The sequence below is a fragment of the Eucalyptus grandis genome, chromosome 3, assembly GCF_016545825.1.
Source record: "Eucalyptus grandis isolate ANBG69807.140 chromosome 3, ASM1654582v1, whole genome shotgun sequence".
Classification (NCBI taxonomy): domain Eukaryota; kingdom Viridiplantae; phylum Streptophyta; class Magnoliopsida; order Myrtales; family Myrtaceae; genus Eucalyptus; species Eucalyptus grandis.
Window position 1 is genome coordinate 869,400 of NC_052614.1, and position 21,058 is coordinate 890,457.

At 39.5% G+C, this 21,058-nt stretch overlaps 2 protein-coding genes across 2 annotated transcripts; one reads left to right on the forward strand and one right to left on the reverse strand.

The window, feature by feature from the left end:
* The first annotated feature begins 10,545 nt into the window (after positions 1-10,545).
* LOC104435956 (NADPH--cytochrome P450 reductase 2) lies at positions 10,546-16,579 on the forward strand. Its single transcript, XM_010048680.3, has 18 exons — positions 10,546-11,207; positions 11,342-11,401; positions 11,510-11,586; positions 11,689-11,746; positions 11,838-11,921; positions 12,059-12,095; positions 12,668-12,737; positions 12,838-13,032; positions 13,138-13,230; positions 13,374-13,599; positions 13,696-13,779; positions 14,089-14,240; positions 14,559-14,655; positions 14,940-15,089; positions 15,174-15,251; positions 15,360-15,482; positions 15,569-15,682; positions 16,125-16,579. The coding sequence occupies exons 1-18, from the start codon at positions 10,935-10,937 to the stop codon at positions 16,203-16,205; spliced, it is 2,052 nt and encodes a 683-aa protein (XP_010046982.2). The 5' UTR covers positions 10,546-10,934; the 3' UTR covers positions 16,206-16,579.
* Positions 16,580-17,136: 557 nt separating this feature from the next.
* On the reverse strand, positions 17,137-19,328 carry LOC104435957 (probable small nuclear ribonucleoprotein F). Its single transcript, XM_010048682.3, has 5 exons — positions 19,145-19,328; positions 18,236-18,323; positions 18,042-18,079; positions 17,840-17,904; positions 17,137-17,474 (listed from the first exon to the last, which is right to left on the reverse strand). The coding sequence occupies exons 1-5, from the start codon at positions 19,148-19,150 to the stop codon at positions 17,405-17,407; spliced, it is 267 nt and encodes an 88-aa protein (XP_010046984.1). The 5' UTR covers positions 19,151-19,328; the 3' UTR covers positions 17,137-17,404.
* Positions 19,329-21,058: the final 1,730 nt, after the last annotated feature.

The window sequence follows — 21,058 nt, forward strand, 5'->3', positions numbered from 1 at the left end:
GGATAGGAGGAAAAAATTAAAAAGGAAAAGTCGATTGCTAATCAAAGCCGTCCAATTTTACTTGTCAATGACACACCGAAATTATAAGGAATAACTTTATTTAATTTTAGTTTTTTTTGCGTTGGATTTTTCTATCGAAGAGGGTCAATTTCCATCTGGGTCAATTTCCATCCTTTCTCGCATGTACGTCCACTCTACTAATTGAATTCCAATTTGCACATAAGGGTGTCATGCAACCCAAGTGATCGGCGCCAAATTTGACTTACCGGCGGCCTAAGTCTTTTGCCAACTCTAGACAGAGTTTGAGTTTTTTTCTAATAAAAAAATATAAAAATATAGCCAAAACCCATTGCATTTTTTTTTTGGCCTAATACTACATGAACCCATAAATCACTTTACACAAAGTTTTTATAGGTAGTTTGCATTTCTCTAAAGAGTTTTAGTCTTCAGCATTTGCATTACATCCAATACCTATTTTCTAAAGTTGAACCAAACCCACCCTCAATCCTATTGCCGATGCTTGGCCTACCAATCCAATTGCCCTCGTGTTCTCCCTCTTCTCATCTTTATAGGCTCGATGGCAATTACCTCGACACCTTACTACAATTGAGGTTACTGTCACTCTCATGTCCTCGCATAATCGTTGATGACACTAGAGTCATTTGCCCTAATAATACATGAACCTAGAGTCACTCTACAAAGAGGTTTTTTTAAATGTAATTTGCATTTCCTTAAAAAGTTTTGGTTTTCAACATTTGTTTTATACCCAAAACCTATTTTCTAAAGTTGAACTGAACCTACCCTCAATCCTATAGCTGATGCTTGAGCTGCCAATCCGATTGCCCTCGTGCTCTCTCTCTTCTCATCTTTATGGGCTCAATGGCAATTACCTTGACACCTTATTACAATCAAGGTTACAATCACCCTCATGTCCTTGCATAGTTGTCGACAACACTAGAGGCCAACAAGGGGCTTGATGTTGCCATCCAACTTCAGGCGACACCAGACCTGGCCTTGCTAAAGGCTAGCGGAGTTGATAGGGAGGCAAAGGCATGGCTAGGCATACTCGTGTCCGGTGGTCCAGGCTTGTGGTTGATTGGCAGTTCTGCTGAATGCAATGGCTTGGGTGGGTACCAGGCAATTGAGCAAGCGGCGAAATGGGAAAAGAGGAATGGGAAGGATAGGAGGAAAAAAATTAAAAGGAAAAGTGGATTCCCAATCGGAGCCCTCAATTTTACTTGCTAGCGACACGCCGAAATCATAAAGAATAACTTCATTTAATTTTAGAGGATCCCAGTCATTCGTGTAATATTCAATTTTAAGTCATGATTACTCGATTTGTTGAGAAATCACATGCTTGAAAGTGACGAATCTGTCATTGCAATGTACTCGGCATGTCTGGAGCTTCTCGACAAGAGGTAACAGATGAGTAGGTTTGGAAATTCGCCCGCGACGTGATTTAAATTTGTGATTACTTGGAAGGCAAACATCGTACTTGACTGAATGGAGTCATCAATTGGGTATTTCAAAATTCTAGAGTTGCACTCTTTTTTTTTGGTTGAAATGCAGGATCGCCGTATTGAAAAGTGATCGGCTTCTTCACGTTCACGTCAAAGGAGATTGTAGCTTGGAGGGACTTTGGCGCCAGATGGCACGACCAAGGGAAGGCGTGGAAGTAAAGAGCACTCAAAACTCAAGGACAAAATAATATGGGATGCCAATTAAAGTACAATTAAACCCTTCGAAATAAAAAAAATAATAATAAAAAGCACAATTGAACTCGAATTGAAAATAATTTAACCCAAATTAACTCATTTTAACTTATTTTGACCCATTTTTACAAATATAATAACCCGACTCAATCCATATTTGCTAAAACACTTAGGCTACGTTTGGTCGACCAAATAAAATCAGGATAGGATATGTTTTATCATATTCCGTGTTTGGTAGCTGCTTAGGATAGAATAAGGTCGGATATAAACGGGATATAAACCGGATAAAAAAGTCCGAGTGGGGTGGGATAAGGTCGGATATGATTTCTTTTATCCGAAACATAAAACCTTACACTTTTTTTCTTTCTCTATCGTTCACCCACAAACGACTCTCTATTTCCAAAGTATTGACGTTGAAACCTTCTCCTCAGTAGCTCTTCGATTCTCATCATAATTTTACAAAAGCCTTTTTCCTCCGCCAAGGTAAGACCCCCTCGTCCGTTGGCAATCGCCCGCTAATCACCCTCCCGATTGATTCCCCCCACCACGATGTTTTTCCCCTCTTTGATTGCGCCCCGGCCGCCGAGACTACCAGCGCCTCGATCGTCCCCATTGCGCCGCCGGGTCCAAGCGGTTGCAGCCCGTTTCAGCATGGCGGGGATGCGGGGGAAGTACGTGAATTCTTTTGTTGTTGTGTTTTTGACTTTGCAGTAAGTATTAGATTAGCATCCGGTTTTTAGGGCAACTGTCTTCCAATTTAGAATGGCATCCTACTATTTATCTTGGAGACCTCGTAAACTTCTTGTTTCAAATACAAGGTTGTCTGGGAAACAAAGATGATGGTACAGTTGAGCTGTGTATGTGCTCAATGGGCAAAATTTTTTGGAGTAGTGACTTATCAATTATGTCGATGTATTACCACCACCTTGGTAGCCGCGATGGTTTAGACTCTCTCCTCCTCATGAAGGGGAGGAATTCGAATCCCTTCACGATCGCTTGGGGTCTTAAGTGTGACGTCGGGGTGGTGGGTCCTCCGCTAGCGTCACTCCAGGATTTACCTACCGGCTGCCGGCTATACAGGGTTCCCTAGGTATAAAAAAAAATAAAAAATAATGTCGATGTTTTGCTTTTTTATTTTTAACTGATTCTATCTTGTCATCATATAAAGGTAAAACATCATAGTAGCTTTTAATATTCTAATTGGGTAGACTCCTATTGTTTCTTCTTTCTCAGTGAACATCAAATTGGATGGATGGGTGTTGTGGGCCAGAGGGGAAGAGTGTACAAGCGATGAGTAGTTTTTTAATGGATCTGGATTTGATAGTTTGAATGTGCATGTAATGCAAATTATTCTAAAAGTATGTACAATTTATGGGTGGTTTTTTTTATGAATCTGGATTGGAATTTTGAATGGGCATGTGCTGCAAATTATTCTAAAAGTTGGCTTCTTTTTCTTCATTCTAGCATTGATCGAAAAGTTTGTTCCTTACTCTTAGCTTGTGACAGATTCAATGTTTATCTAGCCTTTGGTGGGAAAGAACGAAACCTTTTTTTTATTTTTTTTGGTGGTGGGGGTGGGAAGAGGGGGAGCTAGAGATTTGAGATAAGGAAAACAAAAAAGCTAAACATAACTCCTTTTGTAATAAAATTTGGTGTGATTATCATAACTTGAATTCCAATTTTCATTTTTAAGAGCTTGAGATTCATGCTTGATTGCTTGAGTTTAAAAGGAAAATGATTGACAAAGAGAAGCACGCCATGGATGTGGGAAAAGCCCTGCTTATTAATCCCTTTCTATTCCCCTGCACTAGCATAATTTATTGCCATCTTGAAGGTTTACTGTTCACAGTTAGTTCAATACCTATAGCCCTCCACTAAAAGATTGATTCTCAATGAGATTGATCTCTACCATTTCCATTTTGCTTATGTGAGGCAAAGTCACTATTGATATTGCATCACTTGCGAGGGAAGGATATAACTTGTTGTGTGGGTTGAATATCGTGGCTGATTGAATGCTGAGTTAGTTTTCTGTTTCTCCATTTTTTATTACCTTAAGAAATATGGGAGTGGCTCAATTGACATATATGCTAAGTTAGTTTTCTGTTTCTCTCTCTATCATTAAATTTTCACTACCACGATATCTTCCATCATTAAATTTTTTGAAATTGCAATGAGATGTTTAGGAATCTAAGGTAGCGATTTCAATCAAACTCAAGGAAGGGGAACAAAGAGAGACCGACATATATGGACAATAGATGAAGAAAATACACTTCTAGATGGTCTTGAAGAATTACTTACGCGAGGAATGAAAGCCGATAATGGCTTCAAGAGTGGTTACATGATTATATTAGAGATGTGGTTTGAAGAAAATTTCCCTTGTTCTGGCATCAAGGGTAATCCTCACATAGAATTGAAAATAAAAAACTTGATAAAGTTGTATAATCAGATATATGACTTGAGGAATCAAAGTGGTTTTGGGTGAGACCATGAAAAGCATTGTGTTGATATTCATTCCAAGGATAGTTGGCAAAAATATTGCAAGGTTTGTGTCACTTCTTCTCATTTTTCTTCTTTATTAATTGTTTCATTTTTAACAAAATAATGTAATTTTCTTTGTAGACCTATCCAGGAGCTGCTTCTTTGAGAGGGAAGTCCTTCCCTCAATATGATCGACTAGCAACCGTATTTGGAAAAGACTGTGCCAAGGGAAATCTCTGTGAAGACCCTTCAGAAGCTCATGCGGCTGTAGATCATGAGGAATGTGAAAATCATGATAATGTGGCATGGCACCCAACGGTGTAAGTCAAAACTCACTGCCACTATCATCTTCTCAAAGTTTTTGATTCTTCAAGAAGAAAAAGGGCTAAAGCAAGTGACAAATGGGCTGCTGGCTTAGTTGAGATAACAAGAACTTTTGGATCATTCTTGGAAAAAGCTAACAAGAGAATGGAGATGGTCGCTAACCGCATTGGACATGCCAAGGATTTGGATAATGACAAACCAAAAATCAATGAGGAGCTTCTTCAAATGTCTTTAGGTACTATGGATAGAATAAAATTATGTAGAAAAATTGTGTAGGATCCTAAGAATATTCATCTATTTTTGGGATTTCAAGGAGACGACGGGAAAGCATTTGTGGAATTACTTCTCCAAGAGATGAGAGAAGAGAATGAGTGATGATTGAGTTGTTTCCGAGTTTGTAAGAGATATGTTTTCTCTCCATACTTTTTTCTTTTTTTCTTCTTTATTTTTTTAAAGGGTTTTTGGGGCTAGCTATAAGCTTTAATGTTATCTTTTTGGACCTTTCGGTTGTAGCCATGACTTGAAAAGAGATGGATATGGCTTGAAACTTTATCTCTATGTTCATTGCCAATAAAACAATTATCTATAATATTCTTTGCCTCTATCTTTTATTTTCATAAATAGTTTCTCCATCTCTTTGGCAAAAAAACCTAGCCATGAACTTAGTCAAGATAGTTTGCATCTACTATTTTAGATGGGTGTGAACATGAGTTTACTTTGATCAAAATGCAACTAGCCAATACTCAACAAATGTAATGTACTTTATAAATGCAAATTGTTCAGAGATCGTTTGTTAACGTGATTAACTGTCATTGCATCCTCATGACAGCTGGAAAAAAAAAAAGCGAATGAACTTTGGACTTTATGCTTTGTTCTAAATGGGCATTTGTTTGATTTGGTATTGGACCTGTAACAAAATGGAAACAAATGAAAAACTTGTAAGAGAGAAAAAAATTCATGTTTCAAAGTGAATATATTGAAATTGAGGTTATTCTAAAAACGTTTGATGTTGAAGGGGGTATGCAAAAGATTATTTCAAAGGAACGGAAAAGATTATTACGATGCGTAATCATGAAATTCGATGAGAATCTGTTAATTTGTAAACCTGCAAATTTGTACTTGCCTAATGTTATTGTTTTTAAAATATTAGAATTTAAATCCGTAGCTCACCAAACGATAGATTGGATAAAATATGAGGATATCCGATTTTAAATCCGTAGTTCACCAAACAATAGATTGGATAGGATATGAGGATATCCGACTTTAAATTCGTAATTCACCAAACAATTGATGTGATATGAAGAAATCCATGGATTTCTTATCATATCCTATCCAGTCCTATCTTGTTTAGAAATCTAGACGACCAAATGCAGCCTTATATGTTTTATTTAATTTAGGAAAACACATATCCAAACTAAGATGAGAATATGGAGTGAACGGGCATGAGATCAATTTTGAACATATAAATAAGTTGTAAACCCATTTAACGCCTACATCATTCTAAGTTTTACCATTTTAAACTTATTTATGATCCATTTATTGAATATAACTAACCCAAATAAAAATTTAGTCTATCAAATATGAGTTAAAAATAAGACCTATTTTAACAAATTTAAGTACACAAATTCTAGATGTCGTGTTGCTTGCGCATTTTGATATTTCAACTGCTAAATTTATATTTATCTCATGAAAAATAAGTGATTCAATAAATATCTTTTAAAAGAATTGTCTATATCGCTTCTAAAAATAAAAAAAACAAAAAAAATATGTTTTCATTGTTCACAAAAATATGTCGACATAAATTATTGTTGATATCGAAAAAAATTTCAATAACTAATCATTTTAAGTAATACATGAAATTAATTTTAAAAAGATAGTTTTCAAATCATTCATTTTTTGTGAAATAAATAAATCATAAATCTAGCTTTATTTTCAGCTAATCTTTTTTGTTTTCTCGTGACCTTTTTCGAAAGAGAATGCCAAAAAGAAGTCAAACTTTTAAGCCTTAATTTGTTTTTTCAAATGCCCCCAACCAGAAGTAACCCAAACACCAGAAGCAAGTATGGCCGCTTCACCAATTCGACAGGCCATTGATTCTTTGACATTAAAAGCGGTTCACCTAGATTTCCCAATTTCCTAACGTTTTGCTTCCTTAACCTAAGGGCCTAAGACTATGATTTATACTAATCAGTTGCATGGCCGAGTCGACAATACAAAATGATAATGTCGGAAAAAGAGCACGACATGTAAGTGTGGTGCACGAGCCGACAATCGCCGTTGATTGATTCAATTAATGACGTAGTGGAGAATGCACAAGATATCGAGTGCATTCTTACAAGCGCTCGTGACGATCGGTGCTCGTCCGGTTCGAAAGTGGGGTAGCATGCTCCATGAATTGAAAGCTGGCTTTGCCGTTAAGTGGGCTCTTCTGGATTCATCGATTCATCCTTCAATAGCGACGTGGCTAGTGGTCTTGACTTGAATGATTATATGCACACAGCTCCTCATCACCATCATCATCATCATCATCATCATATTCGTCCTTGCAAGAGTGCCTTTGAGCTGTTTTTTCAACGGAGATCACGTGCACGCACGTCCTTATGAATCCTCCCTCCAAGACCTTCCGGATCCGGCAGGCCAAAAAGGTGGGGGGCCCGAACCGTCCCGATCGGCTGGTCCTTAAAAGGCTTGGAGTTAGTGCCATCTTCGACAGTTGACAGCGGCTTGAAACTTTGGCCGGATGCTGCCCATGTTGCTGGTCCACGTTGATCGAAAATGATTTGATTTACCCTTAAGGCGTGCTATTTCGGAGAATAATTTTTTTTCAAAAATAATTATTTTTTTATTTTTATTTTGGGGAACAATTTCTAAATAAAATAACGAGTTTTGTAATTATACAAAATTTCTATTTTTAGAATGGAAAAAAAATAAAAATATATTTTGTATGATTCACAGATTTTTGTATTTATTCATTTTTTCCTTATGCTCATAGATGCCAAACACTGATCGCTACTTACCGCCGCATGACCATTGACCGTCGCTCGTTGCTGCACGATCGCCGCCCATAGCCCATCAATCGTTGCCGTTGATCGCCGTTGGCCAACGGCTAAGGGAGGGGGCGGCAATTGTGCGATGGCGGGCGGCGGCGACGATCGATAGTTGTGTGGTGGTAGGCGACGATTAGTGGTTGGCGGTAGGCCGCCGCGGTTGGGCAACGACGGGCGTGCGATGGCAAGAGGCGAGTGGCAATTAGCGGTGGTGGGGGTGGGTAGTGGTCAGCGAGTGGCGGAAGCGACGGGCAGTCGAGCGACGGTGACGGCGACGGTGGTGGCTGGAGGTCAGAAGATGGTGATGGTGACGACGGTCGACAGCCGGAGGTGGCAGGTGGTTGGTGGGCGGCCAGCAGTGGCCGAGGCAAGGAAGAAGAACAAAAGAAAAATAGAATAAAAAGATGACTTATTTTTAGAAATTATTCTCGACAACAAGAAGTAACTTTTTTTGTTATTTTTTTTGTTCTAAATCTATTCTCGGCTACTTTTTCCGTGGAGTAAAAAAATAAGTTGGCTTTACCAAACGCATTTCTATTCTTTTTTAATTCCGGGAAATAAAAGAACAAAAATTAAGAGAAACAAAAACGTTGACCCTTGATATTGGTATCTCACGAGGCTGTCGGAGCGGAGGGGGAAGCGTTCGTCATTCAAGCGGCGGTGAAACTCCTGGATTCGAGTTAACACCGCATCTCATCACGGTGATTCCTAGGAGCGCATAGACATCAACGGGGGTCATGTCATTTCCCTTCGCTTGCGTGGATGAGCTGGTATTTGGGAAACCTCAAACGAGATATCAATGGCGGCATCGAGGGATTCACCTCTCCGGCGGGGTGCCTACCAATTCGGCTTCTCGCACTCGTGCTTTTTCACGACGTGCTTCAGGACGAGGCGATTTGTGTGATCCAAAGAGGTTTTACTAATTTAAAAGAGCTAGGAAAATTGTCAAAAAAAGAAGAAGACATAAACCTATTGTATGGTAGCTAATTTAGTTATAATTCTTTCGATTGTGTCAATTTAGTTTTAAATTTTTTGACGATTTGCTAATTTAGTCATAAATTTTTTAACACTTTGTCAACAAAATCCTTTGGTGATTTTTAGGCAAATTTACTCTAAATGACTAAGGGTCTATTTGATAAAGTGCTAAACAGTTCATGATTATATCTTTTTTTGTTCTCTGGAATAATAATAATAAAAAGAACATAAATTATTTTTTATGATTTTTTTGTTCTCAATAATAGATTTGAAACAAAATGAATAAATAAAAAAATAATTTTTTATTCTCAAGAACAACTCCAAAATCAAACTATTTTTTTTCCCTTTTCCCTTTCTTTTCTTTTCTTTTATTCTTTCTCTAGTCGGTCGTCGAAGTCTTGCTAGGTTAGGGCGAGGTCTTGGCGAGCTCATTATAGCCTCGCTAGGCCGGGGTGACGTTGAGCCTCGCCGGTAGGTGAGGGAGGTCCTCCCGCTTACATCCAAAAAGGCCGATCTTGTGTCAACTGGGTGAGATCAAGTCTCGCCGATGGTTAGGCGAGCCACAAGCCACTAGCCACCAATGAGGCTTGACCTTGCCTAGATCTGGTGAGGCCGAGTCTCGTCCTAGCTTAGCAAGGCTCCAAGGAAGTTGCGGAAGAAGAAGAGAGGATAAGGGCCAAAAAAAAAAAAAAAAAGAAAAAGGAAAAAATATAAATGTATAATAAAATTATTAAAAAATTAAAAGAAATTCTAATTTACAAAAAAAGTTTGCAATTTTACCAAATATATTTTTATCTCGGGAATAGAAATTTTATAAAGTTATAAAATGCCTTCAAATATTAAGAAACTCGTTTGTAGAGTAGAATAAAAAAAATTATCGAAGGGAAATAGTTTTTGGGAATAAAATGGTTGCCAAATTGGTTTTACATTACCAAATTATTAAAATGTTTTAGAATAAAATTGATAAAATGTAGCACGGTTAAAATGTTTATAATCGAATTGGCTATTACATAATAGGTTTATAACCGAATCGATTGTCTTATAGTAAATTTAAGATTTTTTGGATAATTATTTTGAAAGAGGTGGAAAGGGGTATGAACTTATCTTGGGAAAAGAAAATTTGATTTAGAAAAGCATATATGGAGGGACGGAAATGGGGGAGGAAAACGAGTGGTGGAATCCTTGTCCACGACCCATCACGAGAACGAACGACCCCTCAAAGCCAGGAGGAGGAAAAGGTGTGGGGGCGACTTTCGCCTCGTCTTGTCCGAATGCTCGACAAGACCAAAGTCAGTCCCACTCGAGCAAAAAGCAAAGGTCAACATTTCTCCAATCCGGTCGGCGGTCCAGAAATTACTCCTAATTAAACTCCCTCCCATTCTGAAAAGGACAAGCCACAAAAAGAGGTACTTCATTAATCACGCTGTCTAATTGCTATTTATCCCTTTTCATTGGCAAAGCAAAGTTTAAGCGGCAATCACCTTTCGCCTTCAAGAGTAGGTGACCGCCATTCGCCATCTAACCATTTCTCCCTGCCACATAAGCCAAAGGGTAAAAAATGATCGAACTCCAAAATCAAGTATATCCTTTCCTTAAAAGAATAGTATATATAAAACTTGTGCGTTCGTCGCGATGTGGAGTTCAAGAAGCAAGCTGTGGATCTTGACAACAAAGTAATCGTATCGAACTATCGGTCAAGGGAGAAAAAACAAAATTTTTCTTCCATTGTCTAAGTAATGTATGTACAGAAGATTTACGAGTAGTGTTTTTGGAATAGACAAACGAAAGAGATTGATCATGATATTGTGATAATCGTTTTATCAAATTCAAAACTTTAAGTTCAACAAAAACTAAAAGTTTGCTTTTTTATCACAATACTGGAGAGGGCAAGAAGCCCGATTTGTTTGCACGGACGGTCTGAAACTCGAAAGGAAGAGAGATGAAAATAAGGAGAAAAAGTAGAGAAAGAAAAGAGAAAACTCTTTTCAGATGCATTTGACTTGTTTAGTCTCTCTCTCTCTCTCTCTTCTTTCTCTCTCTACCTCTCTCCCTCTCTCTCTCTCTCTCACTCCAACCACAACTCACCAAACCTATCGCCGAACAGAGAGAGAGAGAGAGAGAGAGAGAAGAGACAGAGAGGGAGAAGACGCCTCTGCAACTCTGCAACTCCCTCTCTCCCTCCCGAATCCGGCGGCGACCCATTTTTCTACGCCCCTATACAAGATCTGGGTTGTCCTTACTTTCCCCGAGCACCTCGTCAAGTCATCGCTTTCTGTGCCCCCCCTCTCTCTCTCTTCTTGAAGCGCAATCAAGCTCCGCCATCGTAGCCCTCCGAGTAACTCGAATTGCCGCCGCCGCCCCGTGTTGATCTCGCCTCGGCTGCCGGACGGGGGGCGACATGGACCGCCCCAATGCCTCGTCGGAGTACGTCGCCGAGCTGGCCTCCCTCCTGTTCGAGAACAAGGTGCTGGCGATTTTGACCACCATCATCGCGCTCCTGATCGGGTGGGTGGCGTTCCGCTGGAGCCGATCCGGCAGCCAGAAGCCGAGATCCTTCGAGCCACCCAAGCCCCTAATCGTCAAGGAGACCGAGCCCGAGGCCGACGACGGTAAAAAGAAAGTCACCATCTTTTTTGGTACCCAGACCGGTACGGCCGAAGGTTTCGCTAAGGTGTGTGGTCTGTGTGCACTGATGGCGCCGATCTTATCCGTGAACTTAATTCCCGTGCGGAAATCCGTGTTTTTTCATGGTTTGATTGGCGTGGACGTGTTTTGACTTTGGTCTCTCTGGTTCTTGGGCTGCAGGCAATGGCTGAAGAAGCAAAAGCTAGATATGAGAAGGCGGTGTTTAGAGTTGTTGACTTGGTAAAGTTTGACTGTTTCTTTGATTGGTGTTCTGGTTATGATTGCGAGTATAATTTGCGATTCGGGATGCTTGATGTGATTCTTGAGAGTGTTTCTGTTTGGCATTAGGATGATTATGCTGCTGATGATGAGGAGTATGAGGAAAAGCTGAAAAAGGAGACTTTGGTCATTTTCTTTCTGGCCACGTGAGCTTTTATATACCTGGAACGAGATATCATTCACAGGTTTCATCATTTCCTTACTTTATTCCCTTTCCCAATGTTAATTTACTTTCGATGTTGGTGTAGATACGGAGATGGCGAGCCAACTGATAATGCAGCAAGGTTCTATAAGTGGTTTACAGAGGTAAATTGGACGAACTCAAATTGACCAACTCTTTGCTAGTTGTGAGAACTAGAGTTTGGCTCATTTCTTGATCGTATGAAAATGTGGTTAGGGAAATGAGAGAGGACAATGGCTTCAAAACCTGCAATATGGAGTGTTTGGCCTCGGCAACAGGCAGTATGAGCATTTTAACAAGGTCTGACTCAAACCCGATCAAGTATTTAGCAATTTGTGTTTTTTCCTGCTATCCGTATAAGATGGAGAACCTTTGGTTTGATTTATACACAGTCTTCATCTTTCCATGTTAGTTTAATTTATGCTTTCCTGACATAGGTTGCAAAGGTGGTTGATGATGCCCTTGTTGAGCAAGGTATTTGAACCTGCTTCGTACATCCCTATTCTTGCTCTAGACTTTAAGTTGATTCTTGACCAGAACTGTGGGCTCTTTCAAATTGCAAAACAAACCTCTATTGTTGCGGTCGCTTACCTTCATACAGGAGGAATATGTATCAATGTTGTATTACTAATTTTTAATGTTATCATGGTAACTTTGTTTTATTTCTTTTCTGACACAATTGGCATTTTGAAATTGCTTTGCTGGTCAATCATATTTGTGGCATTGGTCATCTATTCGTCATCTTCACTAAGAAATGCTCGACGAGTTACGTTGCTAATAGATACTTAGAAAAGAAAGAGGGAAGAAAACAAATGGATTGGTTTACCTATAAATTTGTTTATTGATGATGTCATAGAGTAGGCTATGCAAGTCCATGCCCATCCTCATTCTTGTTGCTCTATACCAAGTGCTACCAGAGTAGCATTTGCAGGAAATAATTAGGTGGGAAAATAATATAGTTCATCCCAAGCAAGCATTAGCCCTCTTGGCTAGGTGGTCTGTTCTAGTTCTCATTGCTTTCTCTCTGCCGGTTTGTGGCTCTGCAGGTGCCAAGCGTCTCGCGCCAGTGGGTCTTGGGGATGATGATCAGTGCATTGAAGATGACTTCAGTGCATGGTAAGTGTCTCAGCATATGCTTGGTTTAATTCATAGCTCAAATACGTAAGGCCGATCAGTGCTGTGAGAGCTCATAATTGTTCGGTTGTCAATGCGACAGGCGGGAGTTGGTGTGGCCGGAGCTGGATAATTTGCTACGGGATGAAGATGATGCTACAGCTGCTTCTACTCCTTATACTGCTGCCGTATTGGAATATAGGGTGGAGTATCATGACCCTATGGATACACCGGCTCTGGAGAAAAGCTTAAGCATTGCCAATGGTAATGTCGTTATTGATGCTCAACACCCACGCAGGTAGAGAAATAAGTATCTTTTGAGATTGCATTTTGTTACTTTCCTCTGGCTTCTTGGTTATTTCCTTGTTTTTACCCTCCTATGTACCTTTTCTGCTGCATGAAGGGCTAATGTTGCCTCAAGGAGAGAACTGCACACTCATGAATCTGATCGATCCTGCATTCATTTGGAATTTGACATTGCTGGGACTGGACATGCGTAAGTAGCCAATGGTGTTGTTTCTGATATGTGTCTTCTGTCTTGTCGCTTGTGTCATTAAGTCTGATTTTTTGTAGAATGTAAAGATTTCTTGTGGGAGATATTATAGATTTTCCATCCTCTCATGCTTGCTTTTTCTCCAGATATGAGACTGGGGATCATGTTGGTGTTTACTGCGAGAATCTAACGGAAACTGTTGATGAAGCATTGAATTTATTGGGCGTGCCACCAGAGACTTATTTCTCCATCCACACCGATAAGGAGGATGGTACACCATTAAGTGGTGGCTCATTCCCTCCTCCATTCCCACCCTGTACATTGAGAACAGCCTTATCTAAATATGCAGATCTCTTGAATTCACCGAAAAAGGTCAGTGCGCAGTATATGGTTCGTATTATGTCATAATGTTTTCACATTTCTGTTTAACCTTACTGATGATTGATTGTGTTGTGGATGTGGTTTCAGTCTGCTTTACTTGCGTTAGCAGCTCATGCTTCTGATCCAAATGAGGCTGATCGACTGAGATATCTTGCATCACCTGCTGGAAAGGTCTGACTTGCAAATTATCGAAATATTTCTGCCTCCATCTTATCGTGGTAGTGTATTGTGTAATAATAAAAATAATACAGGCAGTGCTAGGGGTGCTAGATCTTACTAAATGGCCTGAATTATGCTTGGAGGTATTTGAATGGCTAATGAAATATGCGGGGCTCAAGTTATGGTTGTAAGCTTCATTCAATTTAGCAATGAAAACATCACATACCATTTAGTAGTCACTGAGTAATTGTTCTTGGTACGTCTATAGTTTCTCTGTAACTAACATAGAATATGACTCGTACTACTTTGTAAATGTGACAGGATGAATATTCACAGTGGGTAGTTGCCAGCCAAAGAAGCCTCCTTGAAGTTATGGCCGAGTTCCCTTCTGCAAAACCGCCTCTTGGTGTCTTCTTTGCAGGAGTTGCTCCTCGGCTGCAACCCAGATTTTACTCAATCTCCTCCTCTCCTAGGTGATTCTACGCTTACATATTGCTCTCTATTTTCCCTTCTCCTTTGTTAAACTGGATCTAAGGATCTGCTTTAGAGAGAGGTTTGCCTGTTGAGAGCTTCAGGCATGCTGGTGTAGTATGCTCCCTCCTTGGAGCTTGATGCTTGCTCAAAATGCACAAATGACAGTTCTTAAATCACAAAGAAGGGAATTTCTCTTTGTAACATCACAAAATTAAGATTGTAGTTCATAAGTTTTGAGCACTTACTAGTTTTCTTTGTACTATTTACATAATCATACTTGACTTGCCAAACTTAGAATGTCGAGTTAAAATTTCCAGGATGGCGCCCTCTAGAATTCATGTTACCTGTGCACTAGTTTATGGAAAAACACCAACAGGAAGGACTCACAAAGGAGTTTGCTCAACTTGGATGAAGGTATTATTGTTACTTCCCTTCTTATTGTTCTATTCTCTGCGTGAAGGAAGTAGAATAGTTGGACAATTATTGCTAGTAGGACTGGAGAAACTGAAAGTTATCAAGCTTTTGTTGAATACAAGCCTATGAGGATCCTTAAATTTCGAATGGATAAATTATGTGGTTCATCCATCTTGGCTTCTGCAGATTCCTTCTGTTCCTTTTCTAAGTTGGGGAGTGATGTGAAGGTTACACGTATTCATTATATTTTAAAATTTTTAATTAATTATTCCTCCTCTTTTCAGAATGCTGTGCCATTGGATGAGAGTGATCAATGCAGTTGGGCTCCTATTTTTGTGAGGCAATCAAACTTCAAACTTCCTACGGATTCTAAAGTACCCATTATCATGATTGGACCAGGCACTGGATTTGCACCTTTTAGGGGTTTCCTACAGGTTCAGCACAAGTCTTTATTCAGTTTTGTACCATGATCTCCTCTGTATTCAAGCCCCTGATATCACCAAGATAATCGTTTTCAGGAAAGATTAGCTCTGAAAGAAGCTGGAGTGGAACTTGGACCATCTATACTATTTTTCGGGTGCAGAAACCGCCGAATGGTAGGTTATTTCCTATTTCTGTGTAGATGTTTAGATAGATCTGGGGGCAGATGGTAAAAATTTAAAATGATGCGACTGTAAGCATTTAATTCGGTCTTCCTATTGCAGGATTTCATTTATGAAGACGAACTGAACAACTTTGTTAATGCTGGCGCACTGTCTGAGCTTCTTGTAGCCTTCTCGCGTGAGGGACCAACCAAGGAATACGTGCAACACAAAATGTTGGAGAAGGTGTTGGTCATCGTTTGCTTGCTTCTAGCTGATCCTCTTTCTTCAGCTTCCATCAACTGACTTCAATGGTTTCCATTTTATCTCAGGCTTCAGATATTTGGAAAATAATCTCTGAGGGAGGCTACGTATATGTTTGTGGTGATGCCAAAGGGATGGCTAGGGACGTCCACAGAACTTTGCACACAATTGTTCAAGAGCAGGTATGACTGAAATTCCGTACTCAATGCCTAGTTCCACCTACCTTACCTAATTGGCATGGCATAGTATTAAAGTGGAAAGACGTTATAACTTGCCAAGATTAACCATGCATTGTTACAATTTAAACATTGTTTGCATGCTTTTGTGTTAGAGAGCGGGATCTTGCAATTTGATGAGTTTTCACCTTAACAACATTGGCTTGGCATTAGATTTCAAACTATTAAGATAACCAACCAAATCCTTTTAATTTATGTACTTGTGTGCATGCTCTTGTCAGCGTTTAATAGATTCAATGCTCAGTATGTCATCATGCTTTGATATAATCGGATTCAAGTTCACCAGCTCATTTACGTTCATCCAATTGTGCGGTGCTCATGCTTTTGATAAGGTTGCCGGTCCAGCCCCGCCATGACACGTCTCTATTTTTTTTCTTGTGCGTCTCAGGGATCTCTTGACAGCTCAAAAACCGAGAGTCTGGTGAAAAATTTGCAAATGAACGGTCGGTATCTGCGTGATGTGTGGTGACACGCACCTCCTCGGTAAAACCATTTTGAAGAGGAGGGACAGAGGAAATAAAAGTACACAAGATTTCATCAGTGTCCATGTGACGGGAGCTGGGATAAATCAATGGTAAGGTCCTGCACCAAAGCCTGCCGTTGTACCACTCAAGTCACATGTGGTAGTTATAGCAAAGCTTATTATGTAATTCTTTTTAGTCTTCTGACATATAAGGTGCTATTTATTGGCCATAGTATTAAGCACATACAGATTGCTAATGACAATTTAGACATTACTCCGTGTATTCTCCAATTTTCGTTGTATAATCCTTGAAAGACGTTAAAATGACAATTATGCAGTTTTCCATGCAATTATACTGGGATTGTATTTGCCTTAATCAATGACTTTTGTGACTTGTGAGCAGAGAGTTTGCTTGCATTGGATTCCTGTCCTCTCCTGTAATCCTCACGTCATGGCTTTGAACAAAAATTATTTTTTGACGGCGAAACGGGGATTCCTTGAAAAGAAGAGTGAAATCTCTCTGGTAGCATGCTTTTGTAAAGAAAGGACGCAATGTTAAGTCATACCGTGGAAATGGAAATAAGACTTTAAGTCATACAGGACAAACGCAATGAGTTTTATAGTCGAGAAACTTCGGAGCAATTAGTTTCGATATTCGAGTACTTGGTGGAGCGTGATCGTTACAGGAAGGAGATACATGGCTCCGAATTTCTTTCACGATAGAATAAACACGATGTTGTGAATATACACGCGGTCTCGTCTTCCCTTATAATCTAACAGAGAATGTTGATTGGGGTTGCGAATTCATCACGTTGCCTTAATGCAAAGAAACCTTTCATCGTGTCACATGTTCCTCAGTCCAATTGTCTTGACCTTCGCTTGCAATGAAGATTGGGTAATTGCCTTACGAGACAAAAGAAACAGGGAACACATGATCTGCAGAAAAGCCCAACGTATTTGGAAGCTAAAACTCTAGTCAAATTCAGGTTAAACTCAAGTTATCCCACCAAATTCATATACAAGCCCATGGATGATTTTTGGAGTTTCAGACAAAAAAATGCTTCTCCGGAAAGACACATAAAAACGACACGAAATCCAGCTCTTGTTTTTGATGATTACGGTTCTCTTGGATGAATAACATTCGGCTTTACTCAGAACGCAAACCGCGTAGAGCTAAACATTTGATGTTTGAAGATGAATCGCAATTAGTCCTGATTTGCATCTTCAAGATCTTCATCCTCAGGGACACCTCGAAGATACAGGACATTGTTACATCTGCAAAGAGGGAGCGAGGGCGTGTAAAAGAAGTGAGGCTCCTGAACACTGAGCTTAGTCTATGAGAAAAACTCAGAAACATCAATGTTTACAATTCTATAATACCCAAATTACCCAAGTAAATAAAACAAGAATGTATATTGACCGCCTTAAAGGGTCCACATGCAACAAAAGAGCACAAGGATAACTACTAAATCATGCAAAGGCCACAGCAAAGTACAAATAAGATCACTCATCAAGAGATCAGATTTACTGCTACTGTAATATCTCGTTCTTGCTCAGACAGAAGTAACAAATAACAAAGAACTTAAGCTTGCCAAAAATAATGATGACGACTTCTTTTATCCAGCACGTTGGGGAGTTACCTGATCAGAATCTCTCCTAAACTTCCAGTGAATTGACCATCAATGTACTCTTCTGTGTTGGCAAGCTGCACAAGTTTTCAGATTAAGGAAATCCTTCTGAACCATTAATAATTACCAGGAAGAGCTACCAAGCCCATTAAGTAAACCGGATATTCAACCAACATAGAAGAATCTATTTACATATCAGTCAGAAGGGACAAACCTGCAAATTCATGTAGGAATCCACTGAGACAAGAAAACCTACAAAACACATAATCGAAATCGTACTAGGTTAGTCAAGAAAAGGCACGCTTACATATCTGATTGCAGCTAAAGAAGCCCAGCATATGTTTATCGCAGGAAATACATAGTGATAAAGTCTCCAATCTGGAAAGTTCACATGATTGCTGGAATTACCTTTGTATTCCATGCCCCACTTAAGCTTCACAATAACTGGCTTCCCAGTCAAGTTGTTCAAGAAAGGCTTAGGATTAACTGGAATAGTCTGCAGCGTATGGAAAACCAGTCATAAAGTGGATGAATACTATATCCATCAATTCCAAAAGTTCAGTGACTCGATAGACAATCTCGGGAAGCATGGCATTAGTGGAATCGCCTCAAAATGGCAGAAGCGAATTCAACATAACACAGAAACAAACATCTTTTTCCTCCCCTTTTCTGACTTAACAAACAAAGCAATCAATTTCTATGCTTTATTATTCCTACTCTAGCAAGCACAAACCTTTAAGGACAAATTTTTTATCCAGAGAGAAAAGGGGGCAAACGTACACAATACTAGAGATGAACCATGCGACTAAAGACTACATGGACATGCGCGATTGAGAGGAAACCCAATTTAAACAGCCGAACATATCCATCCGAAAAGTAATAAGAGAAATCTCATGGAACAAGATCTGAAGAACCTACTTTCCGCATCCTACTGCATCACTCCGTCTCTCTCCGATACCGATACTCATTTCTTACACAAAAAAGATCAGGCATTCCGCGCGCTACAGCTCCAATTACAACACCAGGAACAAAAATTTCTTCACAGAAACGGCTGGGAACTGACTGATACTTTCAGTTCCAGCACAGTTCAAGACCGAGCACGGAAAATTCCGAACGAAAGCGGAAGCTTTCACCCACGAAAAGAACCAGGCAATGCCCATTACGCTACAGCCCTAGATGCAACACATCAACCATCGCACGCGCAGAATCGAAACGGATCCACCAAATCGCACACCACATGAGTCCATACGTGAGAAGTGCACCAAGAAAAGACTAAAAAAAAAAAAAAGGATTCATGAAGCGCATCAAAGTACTCACAGCCATTGGAAGAGAAAGAAGGTGAGGCAAAGAGGCCTTTTTGGGGTTCGCAGAGAAGGAAAGGCGCGATCTTTTGCTCCCTTGAGTTTCTTCTCCGCTTGCAGCTGCTACTTCCCGATCGAAAGGTTTCTAGGGTTTTGCACCTTCACCTTCTTCGCCTGGAGCGGCTTGAGGGGAAGACGTTGGGTTGGGCTTTTTTTTGACTTTCAGTTTTCGCTATTGGGCTGCTATATGATGATGTTGGTGAAAGGCCCATTTGTTATCCTATTTTTCCTAAGGAAAAATAATAACATTTAACTCGTTTCATGGAAAAATTTGACACTTCTGAAAAATATTTCTAAAGAATGTCACCAAAAATATTTTCAATATTTGACTAAAATTTAGAATTGAACGGAAGATTATTTTCCGTCGTTCAAAAGGGAAAGTTTTATTTTATTTTCTTCTTTTTCTAAAGAAACATGCTTTTTTTCGTATGATATGAGGTTTGAAGCAGAGTCATTTTCTCAAAAAGAGAGTCGAGAATGGATATTTGTTTAAATAAGGGTTTGAAGTAAGTCAAGAATAGACATTCTCTCTAGTTGTTAAGAAACTTTGCACTTGTGGAAATATATTAAAACCAATTGGTGTGAAAGTCAACTCGATAATCACCGAGTCAAACTAGAAAGTACTAACGGGAAACTTGAAAGGCAAAAGTATCACATGATTCGTCTAAAGCTAGCTTCAAAGTGATTGCATCCAATAGATTTCAAAAGATTTTGAGAAAGCGAAAGTCCTATAAGATTCCATTTCCACAGTCGATACTTCCTTAGTGAATAGCAAAAAAATTTGAGAGTTACTAAATTGAATTGAATTCAATGATCTACAAAACAATTCTCGTTCAATTGATTTTACCAGAGGAATTATACGATACTCCGGTTTCGTAGCAACCTTGATGCCCAATCCTATCACAATATCGTCATCGCTTAAGAAAAGAAAAAGAAAAGGAAGATGAAATGATATCCATATCATGGATTGAAGCTAGCAACAATTGAAAGTGAATATGGTGGCGTTGCCGTGGTGGCTCCCAACTGTCGGGTACTTTGAAGATTGGACTTCCCAATGGTGGCGATGGTGATGTTAAGGGGGGTGGCAACGCCTTGGCGTGTGAGCGAAGAGAGGAAGAAATGGAGGAGGTTTCCATAGGTGTGACGGAAGGAACCAGAAAATCGAAATCGAAGTGGAAAAACCAATCTCAATACAATTGGGGGATTTCCTTGATTTTTTTACCCAATTACAAATGTCGGACAAAATTACCACAATTTAAGTTGTGGAAATGTTGGCTGGGGAATGTTCGGCCAGCCGGTGAGCTTAGACCGTCATTTGAAACTAAATTGGCCACTTCAAATTTTAATTTGACACAAAGTTCAATTCGAGCTCTTTTTTTTTTTTTTTTTTTTTTTTGGGTGAAAAAGTGACTTTATTTCAGATTCTTATTTTGGAATTTTCCTCATAATAAGACTTTGTATAAATTCTATCAAGTTAAATTTTCATCAATATATATATTTTAAAGATTGTCAACTAATTATTTTTTTTTTTTTATAGAACTTGGGTCTGGGTTCTTAAGTCTCGAGCTTAGTCGTGGGGTACTTGGGCTTGGATGTCGAGATCCTAGACCTAGCCACAGGGGCCTCAGGTTCGGTTGTCAGGGTTTCAAGGACTTGGCTATGACTATCGAAAGTTTGGGTTGAGGTATTAAGGTCTTGGGCCCAACCTCGAGGGACTCAATTCTAGTTGTGAAGATCTCAGACTTGAGTGCCTAGTAGAGCTGTTGAATGGGTAGGTTTGTTTGCATTTAGGTGAGTCATAAATGAATTCAATCCAAATTCACACATTAAACGCACATTGGCCAATTTATTTTCTAAACAATTTAGATAA